Source organism: Podarcis pityusensis (genome assembly GCF_964106645.2).
Source record: "Podarcis pityusensis genome assembly, chromosome: 6".
NCBI classification, from domain to species: Eukaryota; Metazoa; Chordata; class Lepidosauria; order Squamata; family Lacertidae; genus Podarcis; species Podarcis pityusensis.
In genome coordinates this window covers 57,255,336-57,277,084 of record NC_138030.1, presented here as the reverse complement: position 1 = coordinate 57,277,084, position 21,749 = coordinate 57,255,336, and the positions used below count along the sequence as shown (strand labels likewise).

The following is a 21,749-nucleotide window of genomic DNA, read 5'->3' as shown; positions in this document are numbered from 1 at the left end:
ACTCATGTCATGACCCCATTTGAGGGACATTCCTGACAACCTCTATTAATCTGAGACTATTTGAAATATTCCCTGCATTTTAGCCACTTCAGTGCTGGAGTGTTAGCCACTGTTATGCATCAAGAGGTCCTCTGACACAAATAAATTTTACAGTATTGTCAGAGCATTCAAAGTGGAGTGAACCACTTGTGTAAAAATGGTTAGCTATCTGTTTCAGAGGTATCCCTGACAGTTTTGATAACCCCTTTTATGAGTATGTGAAGTTCAAGCTTCTTGAAAGAAAGATCAAATCAACATCAGAGCACACCATGCAAAACCCTGGCCAATGCACTTACATCCATTGGATCCCAGTCAAGGTTCGATTTTGCTCAGGATAGCAACCCAAGGAGACAGGGAGTAAATTACAAACACCCAAGAAAAACCACAAACTGCTGAATGTAACTGAAGCTAATTACTTGGTTTATTGATATATAAACAATAATAGAGATGAACAATTGGAGATGATGTGAAATAGAATTATAAATGATACAGAATGCATATAGAAAATAGAATATATAGTAATGAATACAAAATACGATTAAATATTTAGCCATTGGATATGATTTGCATATTGATTAACAAATGTCATGCACTGACAAAGCAATCAATCCAAGTGAATAACATAACAGCTATCTCTCTCCAATCGATCTGTTGTAAATAATTCTACGTTCCTAGCATATTAGAGCAATGAAATTCATAGTTCCCAAGCATACAGCAATAGACCAGATCCTGTGGATCAGATTGTGAAGGTGGAAAGCAGCAGGAAAGGATAAAACCATAAACTGTGCAACCTTCCCCTCCCCAAATAAAAGATGTAGAAGAACTGAGCATGCCTTTTATATCAATCAGTAAAGGGACTATGGGGCTGGATCTTTCCATTAATTTTTTTTTCTTTCAGTTTTACTGTTTGTATGGACAGACTCCCATAAACATGGACTATGTATTACCATAATCCATATGGGAGAAGGAAGAAAGATGAACAAACGGGACCCTGTTGTACAAGTGTTTCTTCATGAAGGGAGCTTTGACACACTACCAGCATCAGTTTGCCAAGACATTAGGCTCTCACTTTGTTTAGGTGATGTGGTTGCTTTTCTGCCACTCTGCAGAATGCCAAGTCACTGGAAGCCTTGACTGAAAACAGCAAAAATGTGCACTCAGATTCAAGCAGCTTTCACAGGAAAGAGCCAGACATGGTACAATGTCCATTTTACTCCATCATGGCTGTTCTATTGTATGCACAGAACATATCGTCATGGTTGGATGTAGGCCAAGCAAGACCCAGATAAGCAATATTTAGGATCAAAAGGACCATATGACTAGTCTCAGATACACAAAGGGCCTCTGAGCTTGCAGTTTCTCAAAGAGTAGCTTTTCACATCACATGCCATACTGCTTTTGAAACTGGGAAGAATTTCAAGTGTATTTCGGTAAATATGGCAAGGATGGAGAACCTGTGGCCCTCAACATATTGTTGGAGTCCAGGTCATATCAGGCTAAGGCAGCATGTTCAACCAAGCATGCTATATGGCATGGGGTTCCCAGTTTGCTTTTTTAAGCCAAATGTAAAATAATCTCAACAGGTACATTTGTATACTTGGGAACGCTTATAATATCTTAAGAAGCCAGATTCATAGGTAGTGTTAACAACAACAAATAAAGGTAAAGGGACCCCTGACCATTAGGTCCAGTCGTGACCGACTCTGGGGTTGCAATGCTCATCTCACTTTATTGGCCAAGGGAGCCGGCGTACAGCTTCTGGGTCATGTGGCCAGCATGATTAAGCTGCTTCTGGCGAACCAGAGCAGCGCACGGAAACGCCATTTACCTTCCCGCCGGAGCGGTACCTATTTATCTACTTGCACTTTGACGTGCTTTCAAACTGCTAGGTTGGCAGGAGCTGGGACTGAACAACGGGCGCTCACCCCGTCTCGGGGATTCGAACCGCCGACCTTTTGATCAGCAAGTCCTAGGCTCTGTGGTTTAACCCACAGCGCCACCAACAACAACAAATAGTGTGCTATAATTGCACACTAGCAACTAACTAGTACACTAACATTGCTAGCTGGACAGATCCACCTAAAATTACAGTATTCCTTCCAAGGCATTTGTTCTAGCAATGGTCTGAGTTGGATAAATATTCAGGAATCTTCTGGCATCAAAATCTCTCCTGCATATTATCTATCTAATACAGCCTTAGAAAACAAAGAGCTGAAAGCGATCAGTTATGGAATAAGCCTCCGTCTTTCACCAATGCAACCACCACCATCCAGCATTCTGTAGTTGGTGTTTCTCCTTTGCTCCTTTTGACAACCACAATATCAAACGATGACACTTAAAAACAGCAAACCTGTAATGATGGTATGAGACAGTTTGATCATAATAATTTAGTATATTGTTTCTGTTAATATTTTTTTTTTGTAAATCAGGTCACAGCCCCTTGTTTTAAGCTATGACCATCATAAACAAATATTAATAGAAACAAGACTAACAAACCATTACAATATCTCAGAAATTTTCTATAACCTCCTTGAATAAACATTACAAACGTTAGACATGCTACCCATACCACTGCTCTGTTTTGACTGAGAAAGATAATCTGATCTCCTGAAGAAATAGTCCATTCTAGCAGAGGAAGCAGCTGCAAGTGCAGCTGCACAATCCAAAAACCTCCTTTCATCTTAGCTGTTTCCAGCTGAATAGCTAATGTTTGGGAGAGACCCGCAGGCCAAGGATCCCCCACCCCTGGCATACAGGCTGTTTAATGTGGCAATTCCTTCATGTGGAGCCACCTGCCATGCACTGCACCACAACAGTTTTTTGTTTTGTTATGTAGTGTTGTCAGGGATGGGAGATCATTGGAAGTGTCCGGTGAGCCACTTCACATTAATTGCTTGTTCCATGGAGCCATCTTTATACAGCTGTTTCTCAAATTACTATGGGACTGCTGTTTTCATATGTTACTTAGGCCACAATGATTGATATTTGCAACACTTGCAGGCTGCACTTCAGTTATTTAGATGCTTAATTTAGTGTGTGTATTTGCGCTCCTTATATTGAAGACTAATGATTGCTTTCTAACAGTCTGCCAGTTTTCCTCGTTCCTACTAAATTGGATTTTTTCCTTTGTATATATTATAAATCTCTTCTAAATGAATATGAATACCTTTAAAAATTGGTTGTATCCATGTGGACATTTGTGGAGAAGATAACACACAAACCATGAGTTTCCCAAGGTGCAGAAGATCTATACCTTTTTTTTACAGTTTGGTGGGACTTTATTTCATACTTGTCTGACTCTGTTGTGTTGAACTTTCTGTCTCCCTCGTGTCAAGAAATTTTGCTATCTTAAGACCACCGCTCATCAGATGCAAGGATTTATGTTGATGGAGTATGATGGCTCTGCTTTTCATGTTTATTCTTTATATTATCATTTCTCAATAAATCTATAAAATAAAGTAAGAATTGGTTGTATCCAAAGAAGTTTTCCTGTTAGCACAAAGACTTGCATGCACACTAGAACTTCCTCTCCCAACATCCTTCTCCCTCCAATCTGATCCAGAGGGCAGAGCAACCCCCTCAAAATATTATCGGGTAGAAAAGGGAGGGGAAGTTCTATTGGGCAGGCAGAAGTCCATGCACTAGTGGGATGACTTCATGGGTTGTATGTAGCCTTTAATCAACAGACTATGACGTTACTGTATTGTTCACATATGAGATTGTTATTAGGCCTGTTTTATAGTTCTAAAGCAGTTTTTCCAAGACTTCACGTACTTCTTCTGGGTGATAATTCCAGGGTCCCACTCCACCCTGTAAAAGAAATACCATTATGAGCAATTTCTAGGGAGGAGGATGCAGGTTGTACAAAAGTGATGCAATTAATTACAGATATTCCTCATCTTCATGAAAAGTATTTAGTGAGACAATATTTGGCACCAGCTAATTATTTAACAATTAGATGTCAAAAATAGAATTCAAAATGGTTTGCAATTATACAAATACTGTATCTCCCAACTAAATTATTGTTTTCCATCTCATGTGAGATGAGAGGCAAAATTACACAAGTGATTACACTGGGAGAAAGGGTGAGAAATAAATTCAAGGAACTAAATAAATGCATGCTGTGTTTTTTTGTTAAGAAAAGCAGGCTGTTGTTCTGAACAGATAAGCAAACACATCGCGCTCCTGCAGCATTTCCTTCAGGTTCAAGTCACTCCCAAACTGCTTTTTCTCCCACAAGGTCCCAGGTGCTTGTTCGACAAGTACATGGAATCCCACAGGGCAAGGGGGAAAGGAACTAGGTTTGGAAACCTTAAGGTGGAAGAGGGTTAAACACCTCTTTATCTCTAGTCTGCTCAGCTCAGAATGGCAACCCTCCAAACCTGATTTCCTTCACACATTTCCTTGCACATATTTATATGTAATGCATATTTTGCAACTATACAAGCACGAGAAAGAAACACAATGTAGTTGCCAGCGTAGCTAACAGGGTGCCCTCCAGATTTTGTTGGGCTAAAACTGCTGGAGTAAAACTTCTGGAGTCTTTTCTTGAAGGCACTACGCAGGTTACCCCTGCAGTAGACTACTGTATCTCTTTCTCTTTAAGGAGATTCAAGTTGCAGTTCTCATAGAATTGAATCTTGGTAAAGTTAATGACATTTAGAAACAGGTAGGTAAATTCAGGAGGCCTGCTAAGTCAAGGCGGATTCCAAGTTAACTCTAAAAGAAGACAATGAAATGGATGTAGTCTCCACTTTCATGAGAAGGTTCTTGGTTGACTCACACCAGGGTAGGAATTATTCCGTACCTTTTCTTAATAATATGATCTAAGGCACTCTGGCTACCCAGACCAACTATCATGTTGCGATACATGCTGTGCTGAACGCAAGGGTCCTACCAAACTAATAACATTTTTATTACCTTGTAGATAATATTTCCTTTTTGAAGGACATAAAGCCTTTCTGGTAGAGCTGCATACTTGGAACTGCTTAGGTTCTCCATTGTGTCTACAACCACTGGACATGAGGGATTCTCTTTCAGTAGGACCTGTGCAGCCTGGATACGCTCTTGGAGGGTTTGATGACTTTTAATGGCAATATTGTTCTTAAAAGCCCATCCATCTAAAGCAAACAGCATGATTAGGCTAATCATATAGCATCTAGTCATAGCAACATTTATTAATAACCTTCAGAATTGTAGAATTGTATGTTGGAGTATTAAGTTGGATAATAAAATTTATATTTTAATCCAGTTTTTACTGATTTATAAATGAGGCAAACTTGGCAAAAGGTGGTATTCAACTTAAGTTTTATTCGGAGTAGATCTATTAAAATTATTGAACCTAACTTTGCCATGTTTATTAATTTCAGTGGGTGCATTCTCAGTGAAACTTAGTTGAATACCACCCAAAGTATTTAAGTCCTCATTTTTAAAATTGATGTGGCTAACCAAGCACCCTAGTTTTGAAGCATTTGTTTTGATTTTCAATACTGAGACCAAAAGGTTAACATATTTAGAGGCATACAAGCACTTTCTTGCATCTTCTAATCCCTTTTAAGAAATTAACAATTAAAACAGATACAGGAAATCTGTGACCTTCCAAATATTGTTGGATTACAACTCCCATCATCCCTGACCATTGTCCATGGCTGGCTATGGCTGATGGGAGTAGGAATCCAACAACATCTGGAGGATCACTTGTTCCCTGTTCCTGAATTTAAAATATGCTATAGTAGTGTAGTTACTGTCTATATGCTATGACAGTAATGGGGCACCTGAGGCCCAGGGGTGAGGGCAAATGTGGCCTTGCAGGCCTCTCTATCTTACCCTTAAAACTATCCCCAAGTGATATACCCTCCTCAGCCATGCTCCTCACCAGCCCTGATTTGTACCCTTCTTGAGTGTTTTTGCTTGACTGGATAGAGGATAGAGAGGGATGTGTGAATGTGTGTAGAAATTACCCATAGTAATCTTACTTTACCTGAGGCATGAGCTTCTTCAATGTAGATTATAAGGAAATCTGCTGCAAATCTGAAGTCTTCGACGAGCTTCTTGAATTTGCCAAATTTGAACATAAATGAAGGTCAGGTACAGCTTCCAAATGCCAAGACCAAAGGCCTCGTTCCTGCAACAGACATAAGCAGTCTTCAAAGTGTAATGAAACTAGAATTATAGTGTTTTCCTTAAAAAGTACCAGTCAATAATTCTTCCACATTCCTTGTACGCAGGACATCTAACATTTGATCCTATGGGAACTCAAACCTTGGGAGACAAGCAGGATGGCATTCTACTAATGTATCCCATTACAGCAAGGATTTCTGCTTGCACAATGGGACTTCCTCTGCTCCTCTGTGCACACCCTGCAGCCTCCTCAAATCTGTTCCATTGGGTTAGGGAAACTCATAGAATGCATTTAATGGGGGAAGGGGAGGAGAAGGAGATGGAACAATTGCCTTAGCTCTATGCCAGATTCCACACATACATTTTCCAGTATGCTAAGGGTGCTTCCATTTATCCTGCATCTCAAATGGGCCACCTACAACCTCATAGAATCATATAACTGAAGAGTTGGAAAGGACCACAAGGGTCATCTAGTCCAGCCCCAGAAATGCAGGAATCTTTTCACCAATGTGAGGCTTGAACCCATGACCCTGAGATTAAGTGTTTCATGCTCTGCTGACTTAGCTAGCCATTATGATCTTCATGGTATCTGTTAAGTTGTGGGTGAACATATCAGACGACACAGTGATTCTTCAAACAGCTCTTGTTTATTCACAGCCCAGAACAGAACTGAACTGAAGGGTTCAGCCAGCCTGCTTATGTAGAGTTCCACTACAACGCAACAGTAACAACTTTCTGTAACTATCCAATCACTGACCGTCACTTTCAATTCCTTATTTGATTATATGGACCTGAGTGAAAACTATCTATAGTATCCCCCTGCTGGCCCAGGGTGAGAACTTCAGTACAGTGGTACCTCGGGTTACATATGCTTCAGGTTACAGACTCTGCTAACCCAGAAATAGTACCTCGGGTTAAGAACTTTGCTTCAGGATGAGAACAGAAATCATGCTCCGGAGGCGCGGTGGCAGCGGGAGGCCCCATAGGCTAAAGTGGTGCTTCAGGTTAAGAACAGTTTCAGGTTAAGAACGGACCTCCGGAATGAATTAAATACTTAACCCGAGGTACCACTGTACATAACAGTATCACCCTTTCATGACAGTCTATGAAATATCTTTCTTTGGTTCTTATTCCAAAACACATTTTGCCTCAGTCATACTCAACAACCAAGAACGCACAGACCATACAGTGTAAGTTTTGAGAATGCGCATATGCATGCTTTGACTTTTCTGTGCATTTTAAAGACTTTGCAGTTACTTATAAAGTGCAGCTTAATGATTGAAGAGTATGTTGTAAGAGAGAGAGCAAAGTGTGTTTTGTGTTTGTTCTTTGTCCTGACAGTACATTTGGGCAACCTGGAGCTTTAGTAATCACTGTCTCTTTTCTAGACCCACATCATGTACTTAAAAGAAATTCAATGCATTTTCAAAGCACATGGTTACCGGAAACTGTCATTTTCTCTTCTCCCTCTTGCCAGAACTACAATTCCTTACACCCTTACCAGTCCCCATAATTCTTTGAGGGAAGTTATGTGCTTTGAATGTATGGTCTGGATCTGACCAGGGAGAAGAGAGTCTGAGATCTGCTGCTTACTTACTGAAGTTCTTCTCAAGTCATTAATATGCACATGACCTTGCCATTTCACCACCCAATTTGTTCACAGTTAATTCCAGATAGTTACATCTGGCCTGAGTTGTTTTGTGCCTTTTGTAACCTTCCTCAATTTTCTAAATATGTTCTGGTTCAATTCAGGCTGCACACCCACCCACTTAATTATTGTTTAATGTGATGTCTAAATTGTCAAACCATGGTTCACGATAAGCTAACAGTACAGAATCAGAAACCATGTTTTGAAATGAGTTGCCAAATGGCAGTTTGTGTTCATAAATACCAGGAGACCTTTAAAAATATTCAACTTACCATGCATGAAGTCCAGTATGTGACGTATTTCCCCTCTAAAATCTACTAGAGGGGTGTTGGGAGCAGGACAGCCTTGAGACACTTCGTCTTCTAGCCTTTGCCATCTGACTTTCAAGACGAAGAGTAAGTACTGGAAACTGAAGAAAGTTGGACCCCAGTTTTCATAGTCGAAATTGGGGTTTCTTGCCATGCTGCTCTTTCCCCCTTGTTTCAAAATATATCTCTTCGCGGTAGCTGGGAATAAGATCAAGCAGATTTTACCAACAGCCGTAAAGAAGCACACTTCAAAGAGAATCCAGAACTTTTGCACCAATGTCCTGATTTTGAACATCTTGCCAGAATGAGAGACGGCTGTGTTGTGCAAAGTAGAGAAAGGGGGAAAGAGGGGGAAAGTAGATGAAGTAGCTTAGCTTTTGAACATGCATATGCAAGACTTCTGCTATTGGCTCACCAACTGCCAACTGCCATTCTAAAGGTTACGGTAACTGAAATGTTAATCAGAATAAATAATTTGCAGTTTCCAGGAATCAAGGGTGTATCCCTTCTCCTGTGCTGTAGGGTTTGTACTTGTTCCAATAGTATTTCGGTGCACCAATTATTACTGCTGGAGGATTCAGAACCAGGATCACTTTTTAGAACGATCTAATTTGTTTGAACTGAGGAATATGAACAGGAATTAAATTTTTTGTTTGTTTTTAAATCAGAATTCCTGACCTCCCCACCACCACTTGACATCTTTTAAAAAGTAAGTGTGGCCTTTGTGCATATCAGCAGTATGGATAATTCCCATCTCCCTTTAATGTCCTGTTGCTATTTGTATTGTGCATGTACGCTGCTGCACTTGCTCTCACAACAGCCACTGCTCCCAGTGGCGTAGCGTGGGTTGTCAGCACCCGGGGCAAGGCAAGTAATTTGCGCCCCCTAACCCGGGGCAAGGCAAGTAATTTGCGCCCCCTAACCCCTAACCTGCCGCCGCTGCCAGCTTCTTCTTGCTGCTGCCTGGTCTGGTCTGGTGTGGTTCTCTCCTGCGCTCAGCACTGCGCTGGGCGGCCGCTGCACTGTCCCTCCCCCAGATAGTCCCTCGCTCTCTCTCCGCACCGCACGCCTGGCACCCACCCCCTCCACAGTGGGCGGCGACCCAGCGGCTCGGATCGGATTCGCACAGCCAGCACTGCAGTGAGAGAGTGAGCCAGGTAGGGGCAGAGAGCTGCGAGTGCGAGCGCGCCCCCCCCAGATGTTGCGCCCGGTGCGGCCGCCCCCCCCTGCACCCCCCACGCTACACCACTGCCTGCTCCCATTTCACATATGAAAGCAGAATGCTTGAGGCTGTGTGGCAGCGGAGGACTTCTGTTTACTTTTAACAGCTGGGCAATCCAACAAGCATAAAGATTAAGCAACAGGTAGAGTTTGGTCTATTGCGTCTCTGAATAACACGGTTGTGAAAGACGAAGGAGCTGCCGGGAAGAAAACAAACCTGTTTATCGGCGTCGCCCTGCTCAGTTCCCACACATCTCTTTTGGAGGGAGTGTTTCTTCTTCACTTGAAGGGAAGATGTAACAGTTTGTTCCGCCTTCAGGGGCTGAAATCTTCCTAGCGAGATCATTAAGGAGGGTCGTGTGAAGGCGGTGCTGCGCTGCCCATCGGAGCAGAGAACGGGGTTCTTGAAATCATGGTGCGAGAAGGAGGGAAAGAGGCTGTTTGAATGAGTAACCAGTTCAAGAACCTGCAGGCAGGCAGCCCTTGGAGCTTACTCCCAAGGGAGCATGCATAGGATTGCAGTTTGTCCTTTACAAGCAGCTCTGCAAAAGGCAGAGCTGCAGCTTGGAAGGTTAACAGTTACATTTATTGCGGCACAAGCTTCCGCACCCCTAATCTCACCTGCCGCGACAAATCTGCTGGCCTTTATAAGGCGCCCGGTGCCAACTGGAGGCGCTGCTCGCTTTCTCTTTAAAGGGAGGGGACAGGAGAGCGACAGAGAGACGCGCCGGTCGGCTCGGGCCTCTTAAAGGGCGCCCTGTCTCTTTAAGGAGGAGAGAAGTTAAAGCAGCCGCCGAGCCCTTGCCGTTTCCGGCAACACAGGCCCTCGGTACGTAGCGTCCCTTTTTTGGCACCGGGAGGTAGTGGCCGCGGCGCCGCCTCGTGGAGTGGGTGGGTGGGAGGGAGGGAGAGGGTCCATCCTGCGGCCTGGCCCAAAGGGAGGCTTCACACGTTAGGGGGAAAGGAAAGCGAAAGACCCGTGTCTGCGCGGGTGGAACACCACCCCCTTGCCGGCTCCCTGGTGCGCAGACCCCACGTTCGAATGATGCAGCCGGGGGCTTATTCATTGCGCCCAAATAGGACCACAGGGAAGGGAAGCGATGGCTGCTGCCCCTCTCTTCCCGCCATCAGAACCATCTCTTAATACAGATGGGTCCCTCCTTCGTGTCCTTCAACCGCCTTAGCAGTGCCAAGGGTGGGTTTTCTCCCTCGCAGCCACCTTTATGGCATTAAATATGGAAGCGGCGGTGATTTGCATGGAACCGGGAAGTGATTTTGGGCTGACACATAGATAGGTAACGAGCGCAAGGCTCCTGGTTACATCAAGGCTTGTCTCTTGCTACGTCTTCAGTCTCCATGTAATAAAAGCGTATTTGCTTGGAAGTTAGCTTCATGGGTTCCCCAAAAGCACTTCAGGGTTGGGTATTTTGGGGGGGGGGGGCTGTTAGGCACTGGGTAGTTTTTTCTTCCCCTGCTGGAAGACTGCAGTGGCCAGAATACCTGCCTGCCTGCTTTCCCATACCTTGACCACTACAGATTTCCAGTAGGATATTCCGTCAGCAACCTTAGGACTTGAAAGATAAAGCAGCACGAAACTGCTTCTGAGGAAGTGCCCCTAGATTTTGTGTATGTGGTGTAAGAAGCAGCAAGAGGACCAGGAAAGATACTGGGGGGCTAATGCTACCGTAACGGTACCTCTCGGGCTGTGACCACATAGTAAGACAGCCATCCAGGGCAACCGCCACTGTATGGATCTGGCAACTTTTCACCATACCACAGTAAATCACTGAAGAGAATCATTGGCAGTGGTGCAGATTTGTAGGGCGTTTGACATGCGTACAGATACAGTGCAGCCTTCATCCTGTGTGTTTGTGACTTTTTGTTGCCTTGCACAAGGCAAAGATGACAATATATTATTTAAAAAGAACATTAGGAATCACATTTGAATTTCTAGCAGACATCAGGTTGCTTTTTTGTTTGTGTGATTCAGGCCCTAGACTTTTGAGTTTGCTTTTTGTAATCTAGTTTATTATATTAATTGCCAGAAAGGTATTTGCACCCAGGTTAGTTGGCTTGTATGTTTCTATTTAAAAAGCTGTAGTAAGGAGGGATTGCTTTCCTTTTCCCCTGTTATAGTCTGCCTGAGCCGTTTATTTGCGATCCTCGGATGAAGGGCGGTATAGAAATTTAGTAAATAATAATAATTCTGCCCGTTATATCTGTATTTATATCATTCTCCTTATTGCTTGTAGTAATCTGGATGAAGTGGACTAATCTTGTTGGGAGTCTATCTGAAGGTTTCTTCAGATTTCCAGGATGTTTCATAGATTCCAGAGCTCTGTGATTCAGTTTTGTCAATATGTGAATAATAGAGTTCCATTTTTAATCTGAAATTGTATTTAACCTGCTTCATGTTTTCAAGCTATTTTTCACTTCTGAGCACTTCGTTGGGACATTGGTGCATGAATGGCAACTGTGGATGACCTAAAGTTTCATGGTAACTTATAAAATTACACTTAAAATCTCTGAATTATTCTGCAGTATGTGCATGGGGCCATTGCATTAATACCACATATAATTAATCCATGTTTCATAATGCACAGTTTTGTGAGCTCAACATTACTGCTGATAGTTTTAAAAGCAACGTTTATCAGTTATGGAACTGAGCTCAGTTGTCTCTACATAATGGGAATATTATGGGAAAAGTGATAGAGCGTTTTGCGCATGAAGAGTGCATTAAGTAATAGCTTAAAGTTCTGCCAGTTTGCTAGGTGCTTATTCTAATTAGGACTGAAAGCCCAGTTACAGTTCCTACAGTTAGGTAGTATGCCACTGGTTCAAATGTATAGAAAGCCGACAGTTACAGCAGACAAGTAGGAGGAGTGACTCTTTTTGGAGCTTGCCATTGTGAAAATTGCAGTAGATGTGAACTGTTTCTGTTCTGGCAGTCTACTGCAGTTCTAATTACTTAAAATGTGTGTGGGTTTATACCATTAGTATTAATTTGTCTCCTGCACCTATTGATTTATGTTTCTGTGCTGCTCCCCTTTCAATATGCACTAGTTCAAATAGCCTTTCTGTCTAGTGAACTCAACCCTAGGGTATAGATTCAGGTCTGCCATCAGCTAGTGTGCAGGAGGTAGACCAGTAGCACATCTTACTCGGAAAAAACAAAATCTTTTTAACTGAGCGCCAACACAAGCTTTGCAACATAATGATGGGAGAGCCCTACTAATTTCATACAGTTGCATGCCCTGACAGTTAGCAATGTGCAAATCTAAACTTCATTGGAATGACTTGTCTTTCAGAATTTGATGATGCAGCCAATTTGTTGGCAGCAAATCCGGATGCTGTCACAATAAGCATTGATGAACCAGCTGAGAAACCAAAAACAAAGCATGGACATCTGCAAGATTCTGGGAGAGAGGAGGATGATGAGCTATTGGGGACAGATGATTCTGATAAGACTGAGGTTAGAGGACAATGTAAAGATGTTTTCTGACAAACTGATTTTCCTCCTCAAGCTTTTAATTAGTACAACAGCTATTTTAAATAAATGGAATATGTTGTGTGTAAATAGCAGCAGAAGCCACTCGGGGTAGTCATCTGTGAGAAGGAGAAAACATAGGATAGTCCTTGGTCAGGCTGCTCTGTAGCAAAAAGATTGTATTCCTGAGAAGTTTAATACCCCAGACAGGGTGTTGGATGGGTTCCTAGCCTTCCTAGAGAAGTAGGCACAGTATTGGAAGATATCTCATGGGGTGTAGGTTGGAATGGGGATAGGAGAGCTTTTTTGTTATCATTATTCACTTGCTGTTTTTTCTGTTAGCCCTGAGCTGGTTTGTGAAAGTGCTCTCGTACTTGTTACAATCTCAGGTGGTAAGCACTACATTAATGGTTTGGGGCACTTGTATATGTAAGCAGATATTGAAGAAAAATAATTAACTTCAGAATATTCCCTGTGAAAACTGTTCTACATGGCTTGTTGGTGCCCTTTTACTGAATTGCTTTCTATTGAATTTCTTTCTTTCTAGCCACTGGAAGATTTGTTCAGTGGCAATACTTTCCCCGCTTTAACCAGAGGTGTGTGAATCCTCTGTAGTGCTGTGTGTGGCTTTCCCACAGGACTGCAAATTGGAAGATATTATATATAGCACATATAACAGGCAGTGATGAAATAGATACTTCCTGAGTGGAGTGGCTAGAGTTGACTGAAGGACACGGGGTTGGTACCAGGTTGTCTGAACTTGTGGCCGGTGGCCTGACAATACCACACACACTGTTTCAGACAGATGGGCTTGAAGAATTAGCAGGGTGGTAACAATAATATATTTGACATACATTTTGCTGAAAATTCTTCTTCCAAGTTGAAATGTCTTTTCCCACTTTGCTCAAATATATTTGCAATTCCTATGAGTTAAAAAGACCTGCCTGTTAAAATGACCCGCTAATACTGAATTAGCAATCTTTTTCTCTTCTTCTAAAATTTCAGTTGCTTGCCGGACAGAAGAAAAGTGCCCCATTCTGGACATTTGAGTATTACCAAACATTTTTTGATGTTGATACATACCAGGTTTGTAATTTGCAGTAATGTCTCTATTAAGGCACCATGCGCAAGTGATCTTCAGCTTGCTTTTTTGTGCATAGCAGAGCTGGTAGTAGATACTATCTGCAGCTGTTCAGAGTTCATCATGTTTCCATATTCATAGGTCTCCAAACAAAAAAAGTACAAATGATTCATTCTTTTTGAAAATGTATCTGGCCTCTTGCTCCCTGCCACTTGAAATTGTCAATACCAATCAATGCATGCGTGATTACTACTTTGGTAGCACTGTTATAATAATTATGAGCAGAGTTTGCTGTGCACTTCAGTCTCTGGAGTTCTGTCCACAAATGCAACCTGTTATTCAAAGTGCCGCATGCTTGCACCCTTTACTACTGTGTGCTGAGTCATCAAAATTCAATAGCAGCTTAACTGTGGATGTTAACTATGGAAATAATAGGACAAGTGTTATGCATCAATATAACAATATAAGAAGTAGGTGGGGCGGAGGGATAGGCAAACCATTCTTACAACTGAAGCAAGAAGAAAATACAGAGGGGATATCCAGACAACTGTGCCATTTCAAACACTCAAAGCAATTATCTAGTTCAGATGTCACAATAATTTAATTAAATAATTTAATAAAAATCATTTATCTTCAGTCAAATGTTTTGTATTACTTTTATTAGGTCCTTGACAGAATCAAAGGTTCTGTTTTTCCAGTACCAGGGAAAAACTTTGTAAGGCTGTATATTCGAAGTAATCCAGATCTTTATGGTACGTGCAAATGCTAAAATTGTCATGAAAGAACTTCAGTTTTTTCCAACACTGGGTCAGTCAGTCAGAATAAATGATCTTTTGCTTTTGTTTCCATTAAGGTCCCTTTTGGATATGTGCCACGTTAGTCTTTGCCATTGCTATCAGTGGCAACCTTTCAAAATTTTTCATCCATCTGGGCAAACCTGATTTCCATTATGTGCCTGAATTCCGAAAAGGTTTGTGTTAAAAGCTGTATTCCAAATACATTTGAATTCCTGGTGGTTCACTGTTCTAGCTAAGATAACAGAAGGAGAAATTTAAGATAGTTAGCCACCATATAAAAGGTTTTGTTCTGAAGTACATGGCAGTTCAAGATACTAAGTTCCTCACCAATCTAGAAGCAAGGAAGAGGCTGTAGATATGGTGTGTATAATATTGCCTGACCTAGACTGAGAGCTTAGGCAAGTGAAGACAGGAATGGCTTAGGGAGCAGCCAGGCAGATCTGGGTGACCATAAGAGAATGCATGTATCAGGTAATTGTTCTTAGTTATGTATGGGTGTTGAGTTATAGAGGCTCTGTAACTTTGGCAGCCTAATTCAGTGTTCCATTTCTCTTACTGAGTGACAGAGATAACAGAGGCATATTTTAAGGTGTGTCAATATGCAGCCCAGGGCAGCCCGTGAGACCTGATTTCAAAAGGCTAACTGCTGCCAGATGATTATCAATCAAACACAGAGTAATGCAGCCAACTGTTATGTAGTTTTAATTTACATCCTTTGAGTTCAGTATTTCTATGATGTGATAGCTTTGATTATTTTGCTGTGATTTTGAATGCTGAAATAAATCTCTTTACAGTGTCCATAGCTGCTACAGCCATCTATGCATATGCTTGGCTAGTTCCTCTAGCTCTCTGGGGATTTCTTATGTGGAGAAACAGTAAAGTTGTGAACATTGTATCCTACTCATTTCTTGAGATTGTGTGCGTTTATGGCTATTCACTTTTCATTTATATTCCAACAGCGGTAAGTTGAATATAAAGAATTCCTGAGTATATGAAGAGTCTTGAGGAAGTGCTGAATAAATTGTTTTGATTTTTTTATAATATAAACAGATCAATACAGATTGTTGACATTTTATATGGGATGTTTAGATGAGAAATCCATGCATGGCCTGCTTAATTCACCTTGGAAATACTGGACAAAATTCACTGAGATTTGCCCTAAGTTGCAGAAATGTGCATTCATAATTTAATCTGAACTAAGGAAGGGATGCTTCTTGCTGTTCCCTCCAGCTGTTATGCACATGGATTCCATGCACTATGCTGTTTCAAGTGGCTACACTGAGGAATGCTTTTCTGTAGGGCTGATGCTTGAACATGGGTGCCATCTGAGATGCTGTTGAAATCTTTTGACAGATCCTTTTTTTTGAGACCCCCTTAGTTGACAAATGAAACAAAAAAAAAGTGTATCGAGTATCATCAGTATCTTAACTTGTTGAAGGAAGGGAGGGATTGATGGTGGACTTTGGATAGTAGCAATGCAGAGTATTTTCCTGGAAACAGCCATTGCCTACTGTTCACTACAGGGACACGGGTGGCGCTGTGGGTTAAACCACAGAGCCTAGGACTTGCTGATCAGAAGGTCAGTGGTTCGAATCCCCACAATGGGGTGAGCTCCCGTTGCTCAGTCCCTGCTCCTGCCAACCTAGCAGTTTGAAAGCACGTCAAAGTGCAAGTAGATAAATAGGTACCGCTCCAGCGGGAAGGTAAACGGCGTTTACGTGTGCTGCTCTGGTTCTCCATAAGCGGCTTAGTCATGCTAGCCACATGACCCAGAAGCTGTACGCCAGCTCCCTCGGCCAATAAAGCAAGATGAGCGCCGCAACCCCAGAGACCGTCATGACTGGACCTAATGGTCAGGGGTCCCTTTACCTTTACCTTACTGCTCATTACATATGCATCATTGTGTACTGTATTGTGGGCCACAGTCTTGAAGAGCAGCCAATTTATAACTTTACTCAGTATTTAGTTCAAGACATTGGTTATATATAGAAACCGTTTGTGGGTGCTCTTACTAATTTTCTCATTAAAATCCAGAAAAGTCTGTTTCTGTAAGGTTTTATCTGATTCAAATCAGCAAAAACTAGAACTGCATTTCCTTTCTTTTTCTTTACAGATATTGTGGATTATTCCACAGAAAGCTCTCAGATGGGTTTTGGTGGTATTTGCCTTGTGCCTTTCAGGATCTGTCTTAGTGATGACATTTTGGCCTGCTGTTAGAGATGACAACCGAAGGATTGCAGTGGCTACAATTGTGACTGTGGTACTTCTCAATGCCTTGCTTGCTGTTGGTTGCTTGGTATGACAGTTGTTTCCTAACTTTTCAATAGTTTTTTCTTAGGTCAGTTTTCATGAACAGTTAAAAGCTTCACCTATGGAGACCTTTACTCATGGAGAAAATCTGCAATCCTCACAAATAAATGTGTTTGTACTTACTGTAAATAACTCTAGAAATGGGTAGCATTTTAAAAATAGGATTTCTGTACCAAGTCATGTCTACAAATGCCTATCAGTGACTGGCTTAAAAGCTGTTGTAAGTGGCTAAGTGTTCCTATATTGGAGTAGGGTATAAAACCAGTATGTTGAAGATGCTTAAATCCCATGCCTTGAGCACTTGCTTGCTTGTGTAAACTTTTTTGGCTTATTTACCCTGGAAATTTTAGTTTTGGTAACTTTCATATAATTAATTGATGCTATAATCTGTTTTTGTTTCATTTGTTCACTAAATCAATATAGTCGGTATTGCAGTCATCTTTTAAAATCCAGTGGTAAAGCTAATGGTTGTATTACATCTTCCCTGCCCACATAAGCAATACAAATGTAAAAAGTACAGTATAAAGGTTAACCTGTGATATTCGTAATATACTACTGTCCCTTCTTCTCACCTTCTCCAATAATGTAGGCATACTTTTTTGATGCCCCTGAACTGGATGTTGTTATGCCAACTACTTCACTTCCACAAAATGTAACAATAAGAGCAATGAAGGCACAGTAACAAAGGTAAGCATTTCAAAAGTTTCGCCCTATGTTGGTGGTCTTGCTATAACTCGCTTCAATTTAAGCAGTGATGCTTGTTGGGTCGAATTCTATGTTAAGTGTGCTTGGGTTCTCAGGTGGGTCTTCTAATTACATCCTTTCATGCTGTGCTTGTGCCACAGCAGCTGTGATGACACCCTGCACAAGGCAAGTGTGGCACTGCTGGACAAATTAAGCAGCCTTTTAATTCCCCTCGCCATCATGAATGAATTTCAGCAACTCACCTATGCGGGGAAAACTCAATATATGAGCCTGGAGATACCAGTAGGATAGAGGCAAAATGCCCCTAGTAGCCCTGAACCTTAAAAATCAATTTTGCTCACAACTGCATAGTATCTTGTGATGATTCTTGGTCACAGTGAAATGTGAGGAAATGCTGTAAACCCACTTATCACTCCCCACCCTCCCATTTAGACAAAGTACATCTGACAGTTCTTTACATGATAGCATACAGAGGCAGTCATGTTTAATTAGCTAACAGGCTTGCTTCAGTGCTTATCTGTATCCTTCTGGGTGCATTTCATGGATATGATCATTTTTTGTTACCAGATGAGTATTTCTACAGATTAGAATTAGAACTGGAATACATGAGGGCCCACATCCAAAATCTGAATATGTTCTATTAAAATAAAAATGGACCTTTGCAACGTATCTGTACAATTAAAACACATTAACAAAACTGCAACGAAACTAAGAAGTGCTTCAGAACAAGGACAAATGCAAGTTTACAGGTTTTGCTCTCCTTTCTAAGTTTTTTATTCTGGACAAATTGTGTAGACAGTAGCAAAGATGCTCTAGAACGTGATGCCTTCAGCATTCTGCATTTTAGATTCATAATACTAGCTTGCTTGTCTTTCCCTCCTCAGATATATATTTCTTCATCTGTGGGATATTGCTTTATTGGGGCTTTCCCATATTGAAAAAAAGAAAACCCCAAAGATCTGAAAAGAAGCATCAGCGAAAGCCAAAAGTTCTTAATGACACATCAGCAGAACCATCTAAATTCATAGTACCTCACCCTTGAATGATCAACTAGTAATGGACTTAGCTGAAATTCTGCTCTGTTGAAGCAAAAGATAAAAAAAGGTTTCAGTTCAGTGGAATCAATTTCACCTGGAGATTTGAATCCTAAAAATTTCAGCGGTAGATTTAAACCCTAATAATTTATTATTTTTTTAATCTTCTGTATAATTCTTGTTTTGTCATCAAATAAAATTGACCCAAAATGCCACCATTTCTAAATATTTCTTCCCAAAAGCCTGTATATTTTGCTGTATTTATAATACATCATCAGCATCCACAGGATTTTTGGGGGAGGATGGGAGCATATGCATACAAACATAGTTATAGCTGACCAAGTTTTGCTCAGAAAAGACCAATTTAAATTAGTGGACCCAAGTTAGTCATGTTCATTCATTTCAGAACGTCTACTCTAAGTGGGACTAGCATTGGATACAAACCATAATATTTTTATGAGTTTGTGGATCCCAGCCCTCTATAATCCCTGGACCCAGCAGGTGTAAGATTTAATCAAGGCTTGTATGTTAAGCTGAGTGCTAGACACTTCTGATTCCAGGATGCAGCAAGTGTCAAAAGCTAATTAAGCCAGGCTAGCATCCTGGGCGATGGGCCATTAAGAGGACCAGGGATCAAAGTGCTTGTTGTGCTAGATTGGCAAAAGGCGGGCCTTCTCTCCTTCAACAGATAAAGCCAGAGTTTAGAGAAGAGGAGTTAGGAAAACTGTAAGCTGGAGAGACAGCGAGGTGGGTGGGAGAGCAATGTTTGATGTCTGTCTGAATCCAAGGCTGTGACTATGAGAGAAGACCCTTTTGGGGGGTCTGCTGTGAGCCCTTCCATCATAGGCTCAGGTTGTATATATGTGTAAATAAACCATATATCATAAAGACATCACAGTCTCTGCTGTGTCTCATTTCCAAAAGTGCATGGAACCCTTGGGATTTTGCACTGCTCAGAGATTGGGGTGGCATGCAACTATATATACCAGGGCCAGCCCACCCATGAGACCAGGTGAAGCAACCACTATTTGTTGACTGCAAGGGTGACAGTCAACCTAGCAGTTCGAAAGCACGTCAAAAGTTCAAGTAGATAAATAGGTACCGCTCCGGCGGGAAGGTAAACGGTGTTTCCGTGCACTGCTCTGGTTCGCCAGAAGCGGCTTAGTCATGCTGGCCACACGACCCGGAAGCTGTACGCCGGTTCCCTCGGCCAATAAAGCGAGATGAGTGCCACAACCCCAGAGTCTGCCACGACTGGACATAATGGTCAAGGGTCCCTTTACCTTTAAGGGTGACAGAACCAGTACATGAAGGTCGCAGACTGGGCTCGTATTAAACAAGAAATTGGACATTCACTGCTAATACTATAGCCTTATCATTGCCATATCAGAACTAGTGGGGAAGTTAAGGGGGGGTTATAGTGAAATAAATCATCATCACCACCACCATCATTTTATTATTTATACCCTGCCCATCTGGCTGGGTTTCCAGTACAAATAAAAACGCCAAACATTAAAAACTTCCTGATACTGGGCTGCTTCAGATGTCTTTGAAATGTTGTGTAGCGTCATTTGCTCTGCCTCCATCCATCCCCCTCCCCCCGAATTTAATGGGTTGACTCCATGAGCCAAATGCGTTAAATTTCTGCAATAGGATTTTCAGGCTAGTCCATGACATCTCCATACTTGTTCCTTTTTGCACCGGCTTCTGTCTCCTTCTGGGGGTCCAAATGGGGCACTTTCTCTTTGGCTACATCTGGGACACTGGGTTGTTTGCTCTCCAGAAAGATCCATAAGTCAGAACACCTCTGTGTTTCCCATCGAGTCACTGTATAGCTTGCAACTGAACCTGCAACAAAGGAGAGCAGGATGTTCCACTGGAGTGGGTAGTGAAGCTTCCGGATGAATTTTTGAAGACCAAAAGCCATCCCGGAGACTGCAATAAATGCCCCCATGCCCTTCATGAATGCATAAGACTGGCAGGCAGTATATTCTTGTAGCCCCGGGTGCTTGGCTGCCACCGCTTCGTCCACACGAGACAACCCCACGTTCACCATCTCTACTGCAGACTCCAAGCTGCACACTCCCTCCTCCACCTGTGCCTTGGGCCCCTGAGATCCTCTGAGGTGCTAAAATGAGAAATAAGAGTTCAGAGAGAAGACCATTAGCAATCACATATTTTTCAAAAGCTTATTTTTCATCTGCATGGTTCACTCAAAGATTTATTGCTAATCAGTAGAGACATGGGAAACTAAGAAGTTCCAATAAACCTTAATTGTTTTTCCATCCATCTGGCAGTAGACTTGCTCTACTATCATATTCTGTGTGCTGAAACCAAACTGCATTCCTCCTGCTGGGAGTAAACCTTGAGGAATAATCTCTGTCCGCTCCCTTGCGGGACAAATCAGGAGCGGAGTTCCTAAGATGGTTGGACGGTGCCTTGTAGACCTCCTTCCGTCAACTCCTGCAGCCACCCTGGTGTCAAATGTACTGTTTTGCTTTCCTTTGGACCACATCAGCGAGGCCCGAGAGGGTAGTTGTGTTTTCTGAGCAGCCCAGGACCTCCATAAACGCTCCTCAGACTTGTGCCCTGGGAAGGTCACTTTGGTGCTGCTATTGTCTTCACCACCGGAGGAGCACGCCATTGTCTCTCGAGACGAAGGAAAGCGAGGCCGAGAGGGGGGGTCTTGTCATCTAAGCAGCCCAGCACCTCCATGCACACTGCCCAGGCTTGCGCTCTTCTATTGTCTCTCGAGAGGGACGGATGCCATCAACATTATATACTGGATATTTTAAAATACTATATTGTATATATTAAATATTTAATGATTATTTTTTTTTAAAAAAACACAAAATACATTTTAAAATATATCGGAAATCTGCACAAAGAAAACACAGGCACACCTCACTTACTTCCTCCCCCTTTTCTGCCGGGACTCCGTAAGAAAGTAAACTTCCGCTTAGAGAATGGTTGACTGAAGCGCCACACCGACGACGGAC

General features: G+C 42.0%; 3 protein-coding genes across 10 annotated transcripts; 1 reads left to right on the top strand and 2 right to left on the bottom strand.

The window, feature by feature from the left end:
* Window positions 1–438: 438 nt before the first annotated feature.
* DIO1 (iodothyronine deiodinase 1) lies at window positions 439–8,510 on the bottom strand. Its single transcript, XM_081010717.1, has 4 exons — window positions 8,080–8,510; window positions 6,020–6,163; window positions 4,960–5,159; window positions 439–3,849 (listed from the first exon to the last, which is right to left on the bottom strand). The coding sequence occupies exons 1-4, from the start codon at window positions 8,408–8,410 to the stop codon at window positions 3,784–3,786; spliced, it is 741 nt and encodes a 246-aa protein (XP_080866843.1). The 5' UTR covers window positions 8,411–8,510; the 3' UTR covers window positions 439–3,783.
* A 147-nt stretch (window positions 8,511–8,657) lies between these two features.
* Window positions 8,658–19,642, top strand: YIPF1 (Yip1 domain family member 1). 6 transcript variants are annotated; one of them, XM_081010704.1, is made up of 10 exons: window positions 8,658–8,824; window positions 11,759–11,833; window positions 12,645–12,808; window positions 13,829–13,909; window positions 14,569–14,656; window positions 14,758–14,874; window positions 15,496–15,662; window positions 16,815–16,997; window positions 17,601–17,698; window positions 18,601–19,642. In XM_081010704.1, the coding sequence occupies exons 2-9, from the start codon at window positions 11,803–11,805 to the stop codon at window positions 17,691–17,693; spliced, it is 924 nt and encodes a 307-aa protein (XP_080866830.1). In that variant the 5' UTR covers window positions 8,658–8,824; window positions 11,759–11,802; the 3' UTR covers window positions 17,694–17,698; window positions 18,601–19,642. The 6 variants fall into 6 exon arrangements, with proteins under 6 accessions (XP_080866830.1, XP_080866829.1, XP_080866828.1 ...); XM_081010703.1 differs by lacking the exon at window positions 8,658–8,824 and adding an exon at window positions 9,623–9,751; XM_081010702.1 differs by lacking the exon at window positions 8,658–8,824 and adding an exon at window positions 10,025–10,165.
* Window positions 19,643–20,186: 544 nt separating this feature from the next.
* On the bottom strand, window positions 20,187–21,739 carry TMEM141 (transmembrane protein 141). Of its 3 annotated transcripts, none has more exons than XM_081010740.1 (2): window positions 21,663–21,739; window positions 20,187–20,878 (listed from the first exon to the last, which is right to left on the bottom strand). In XM_081010740.1, the coding sequence occupies exon 2, from the start codon at window positions 20,804–20,806 to the stop codon at window positions 20,414–20,416; it is 393 nt and encodes a 130-aa protein (XP_080866866.1). In that variant the 5' UTR covers window positions 20,807–20,878; window positions 21,663–21,739; the 3' UTR covers window positions 20,187–20,413. The 3 variants fall into 3 exon arrangements, with proteins under 3 accessions (XP_080866866.1, XP_080866867.1, XP_080866865.1); XM_081010741.1 differs by having other exon boundaries at window positions 21,654–21,713; XM_081010739.1 differs by lacking the exon at window positions 21,663–21,739 and adding an exon at window positions 21,312–21,448.
* Window positions 21,740–21,749: the final 10 nt, after the last annotated feature.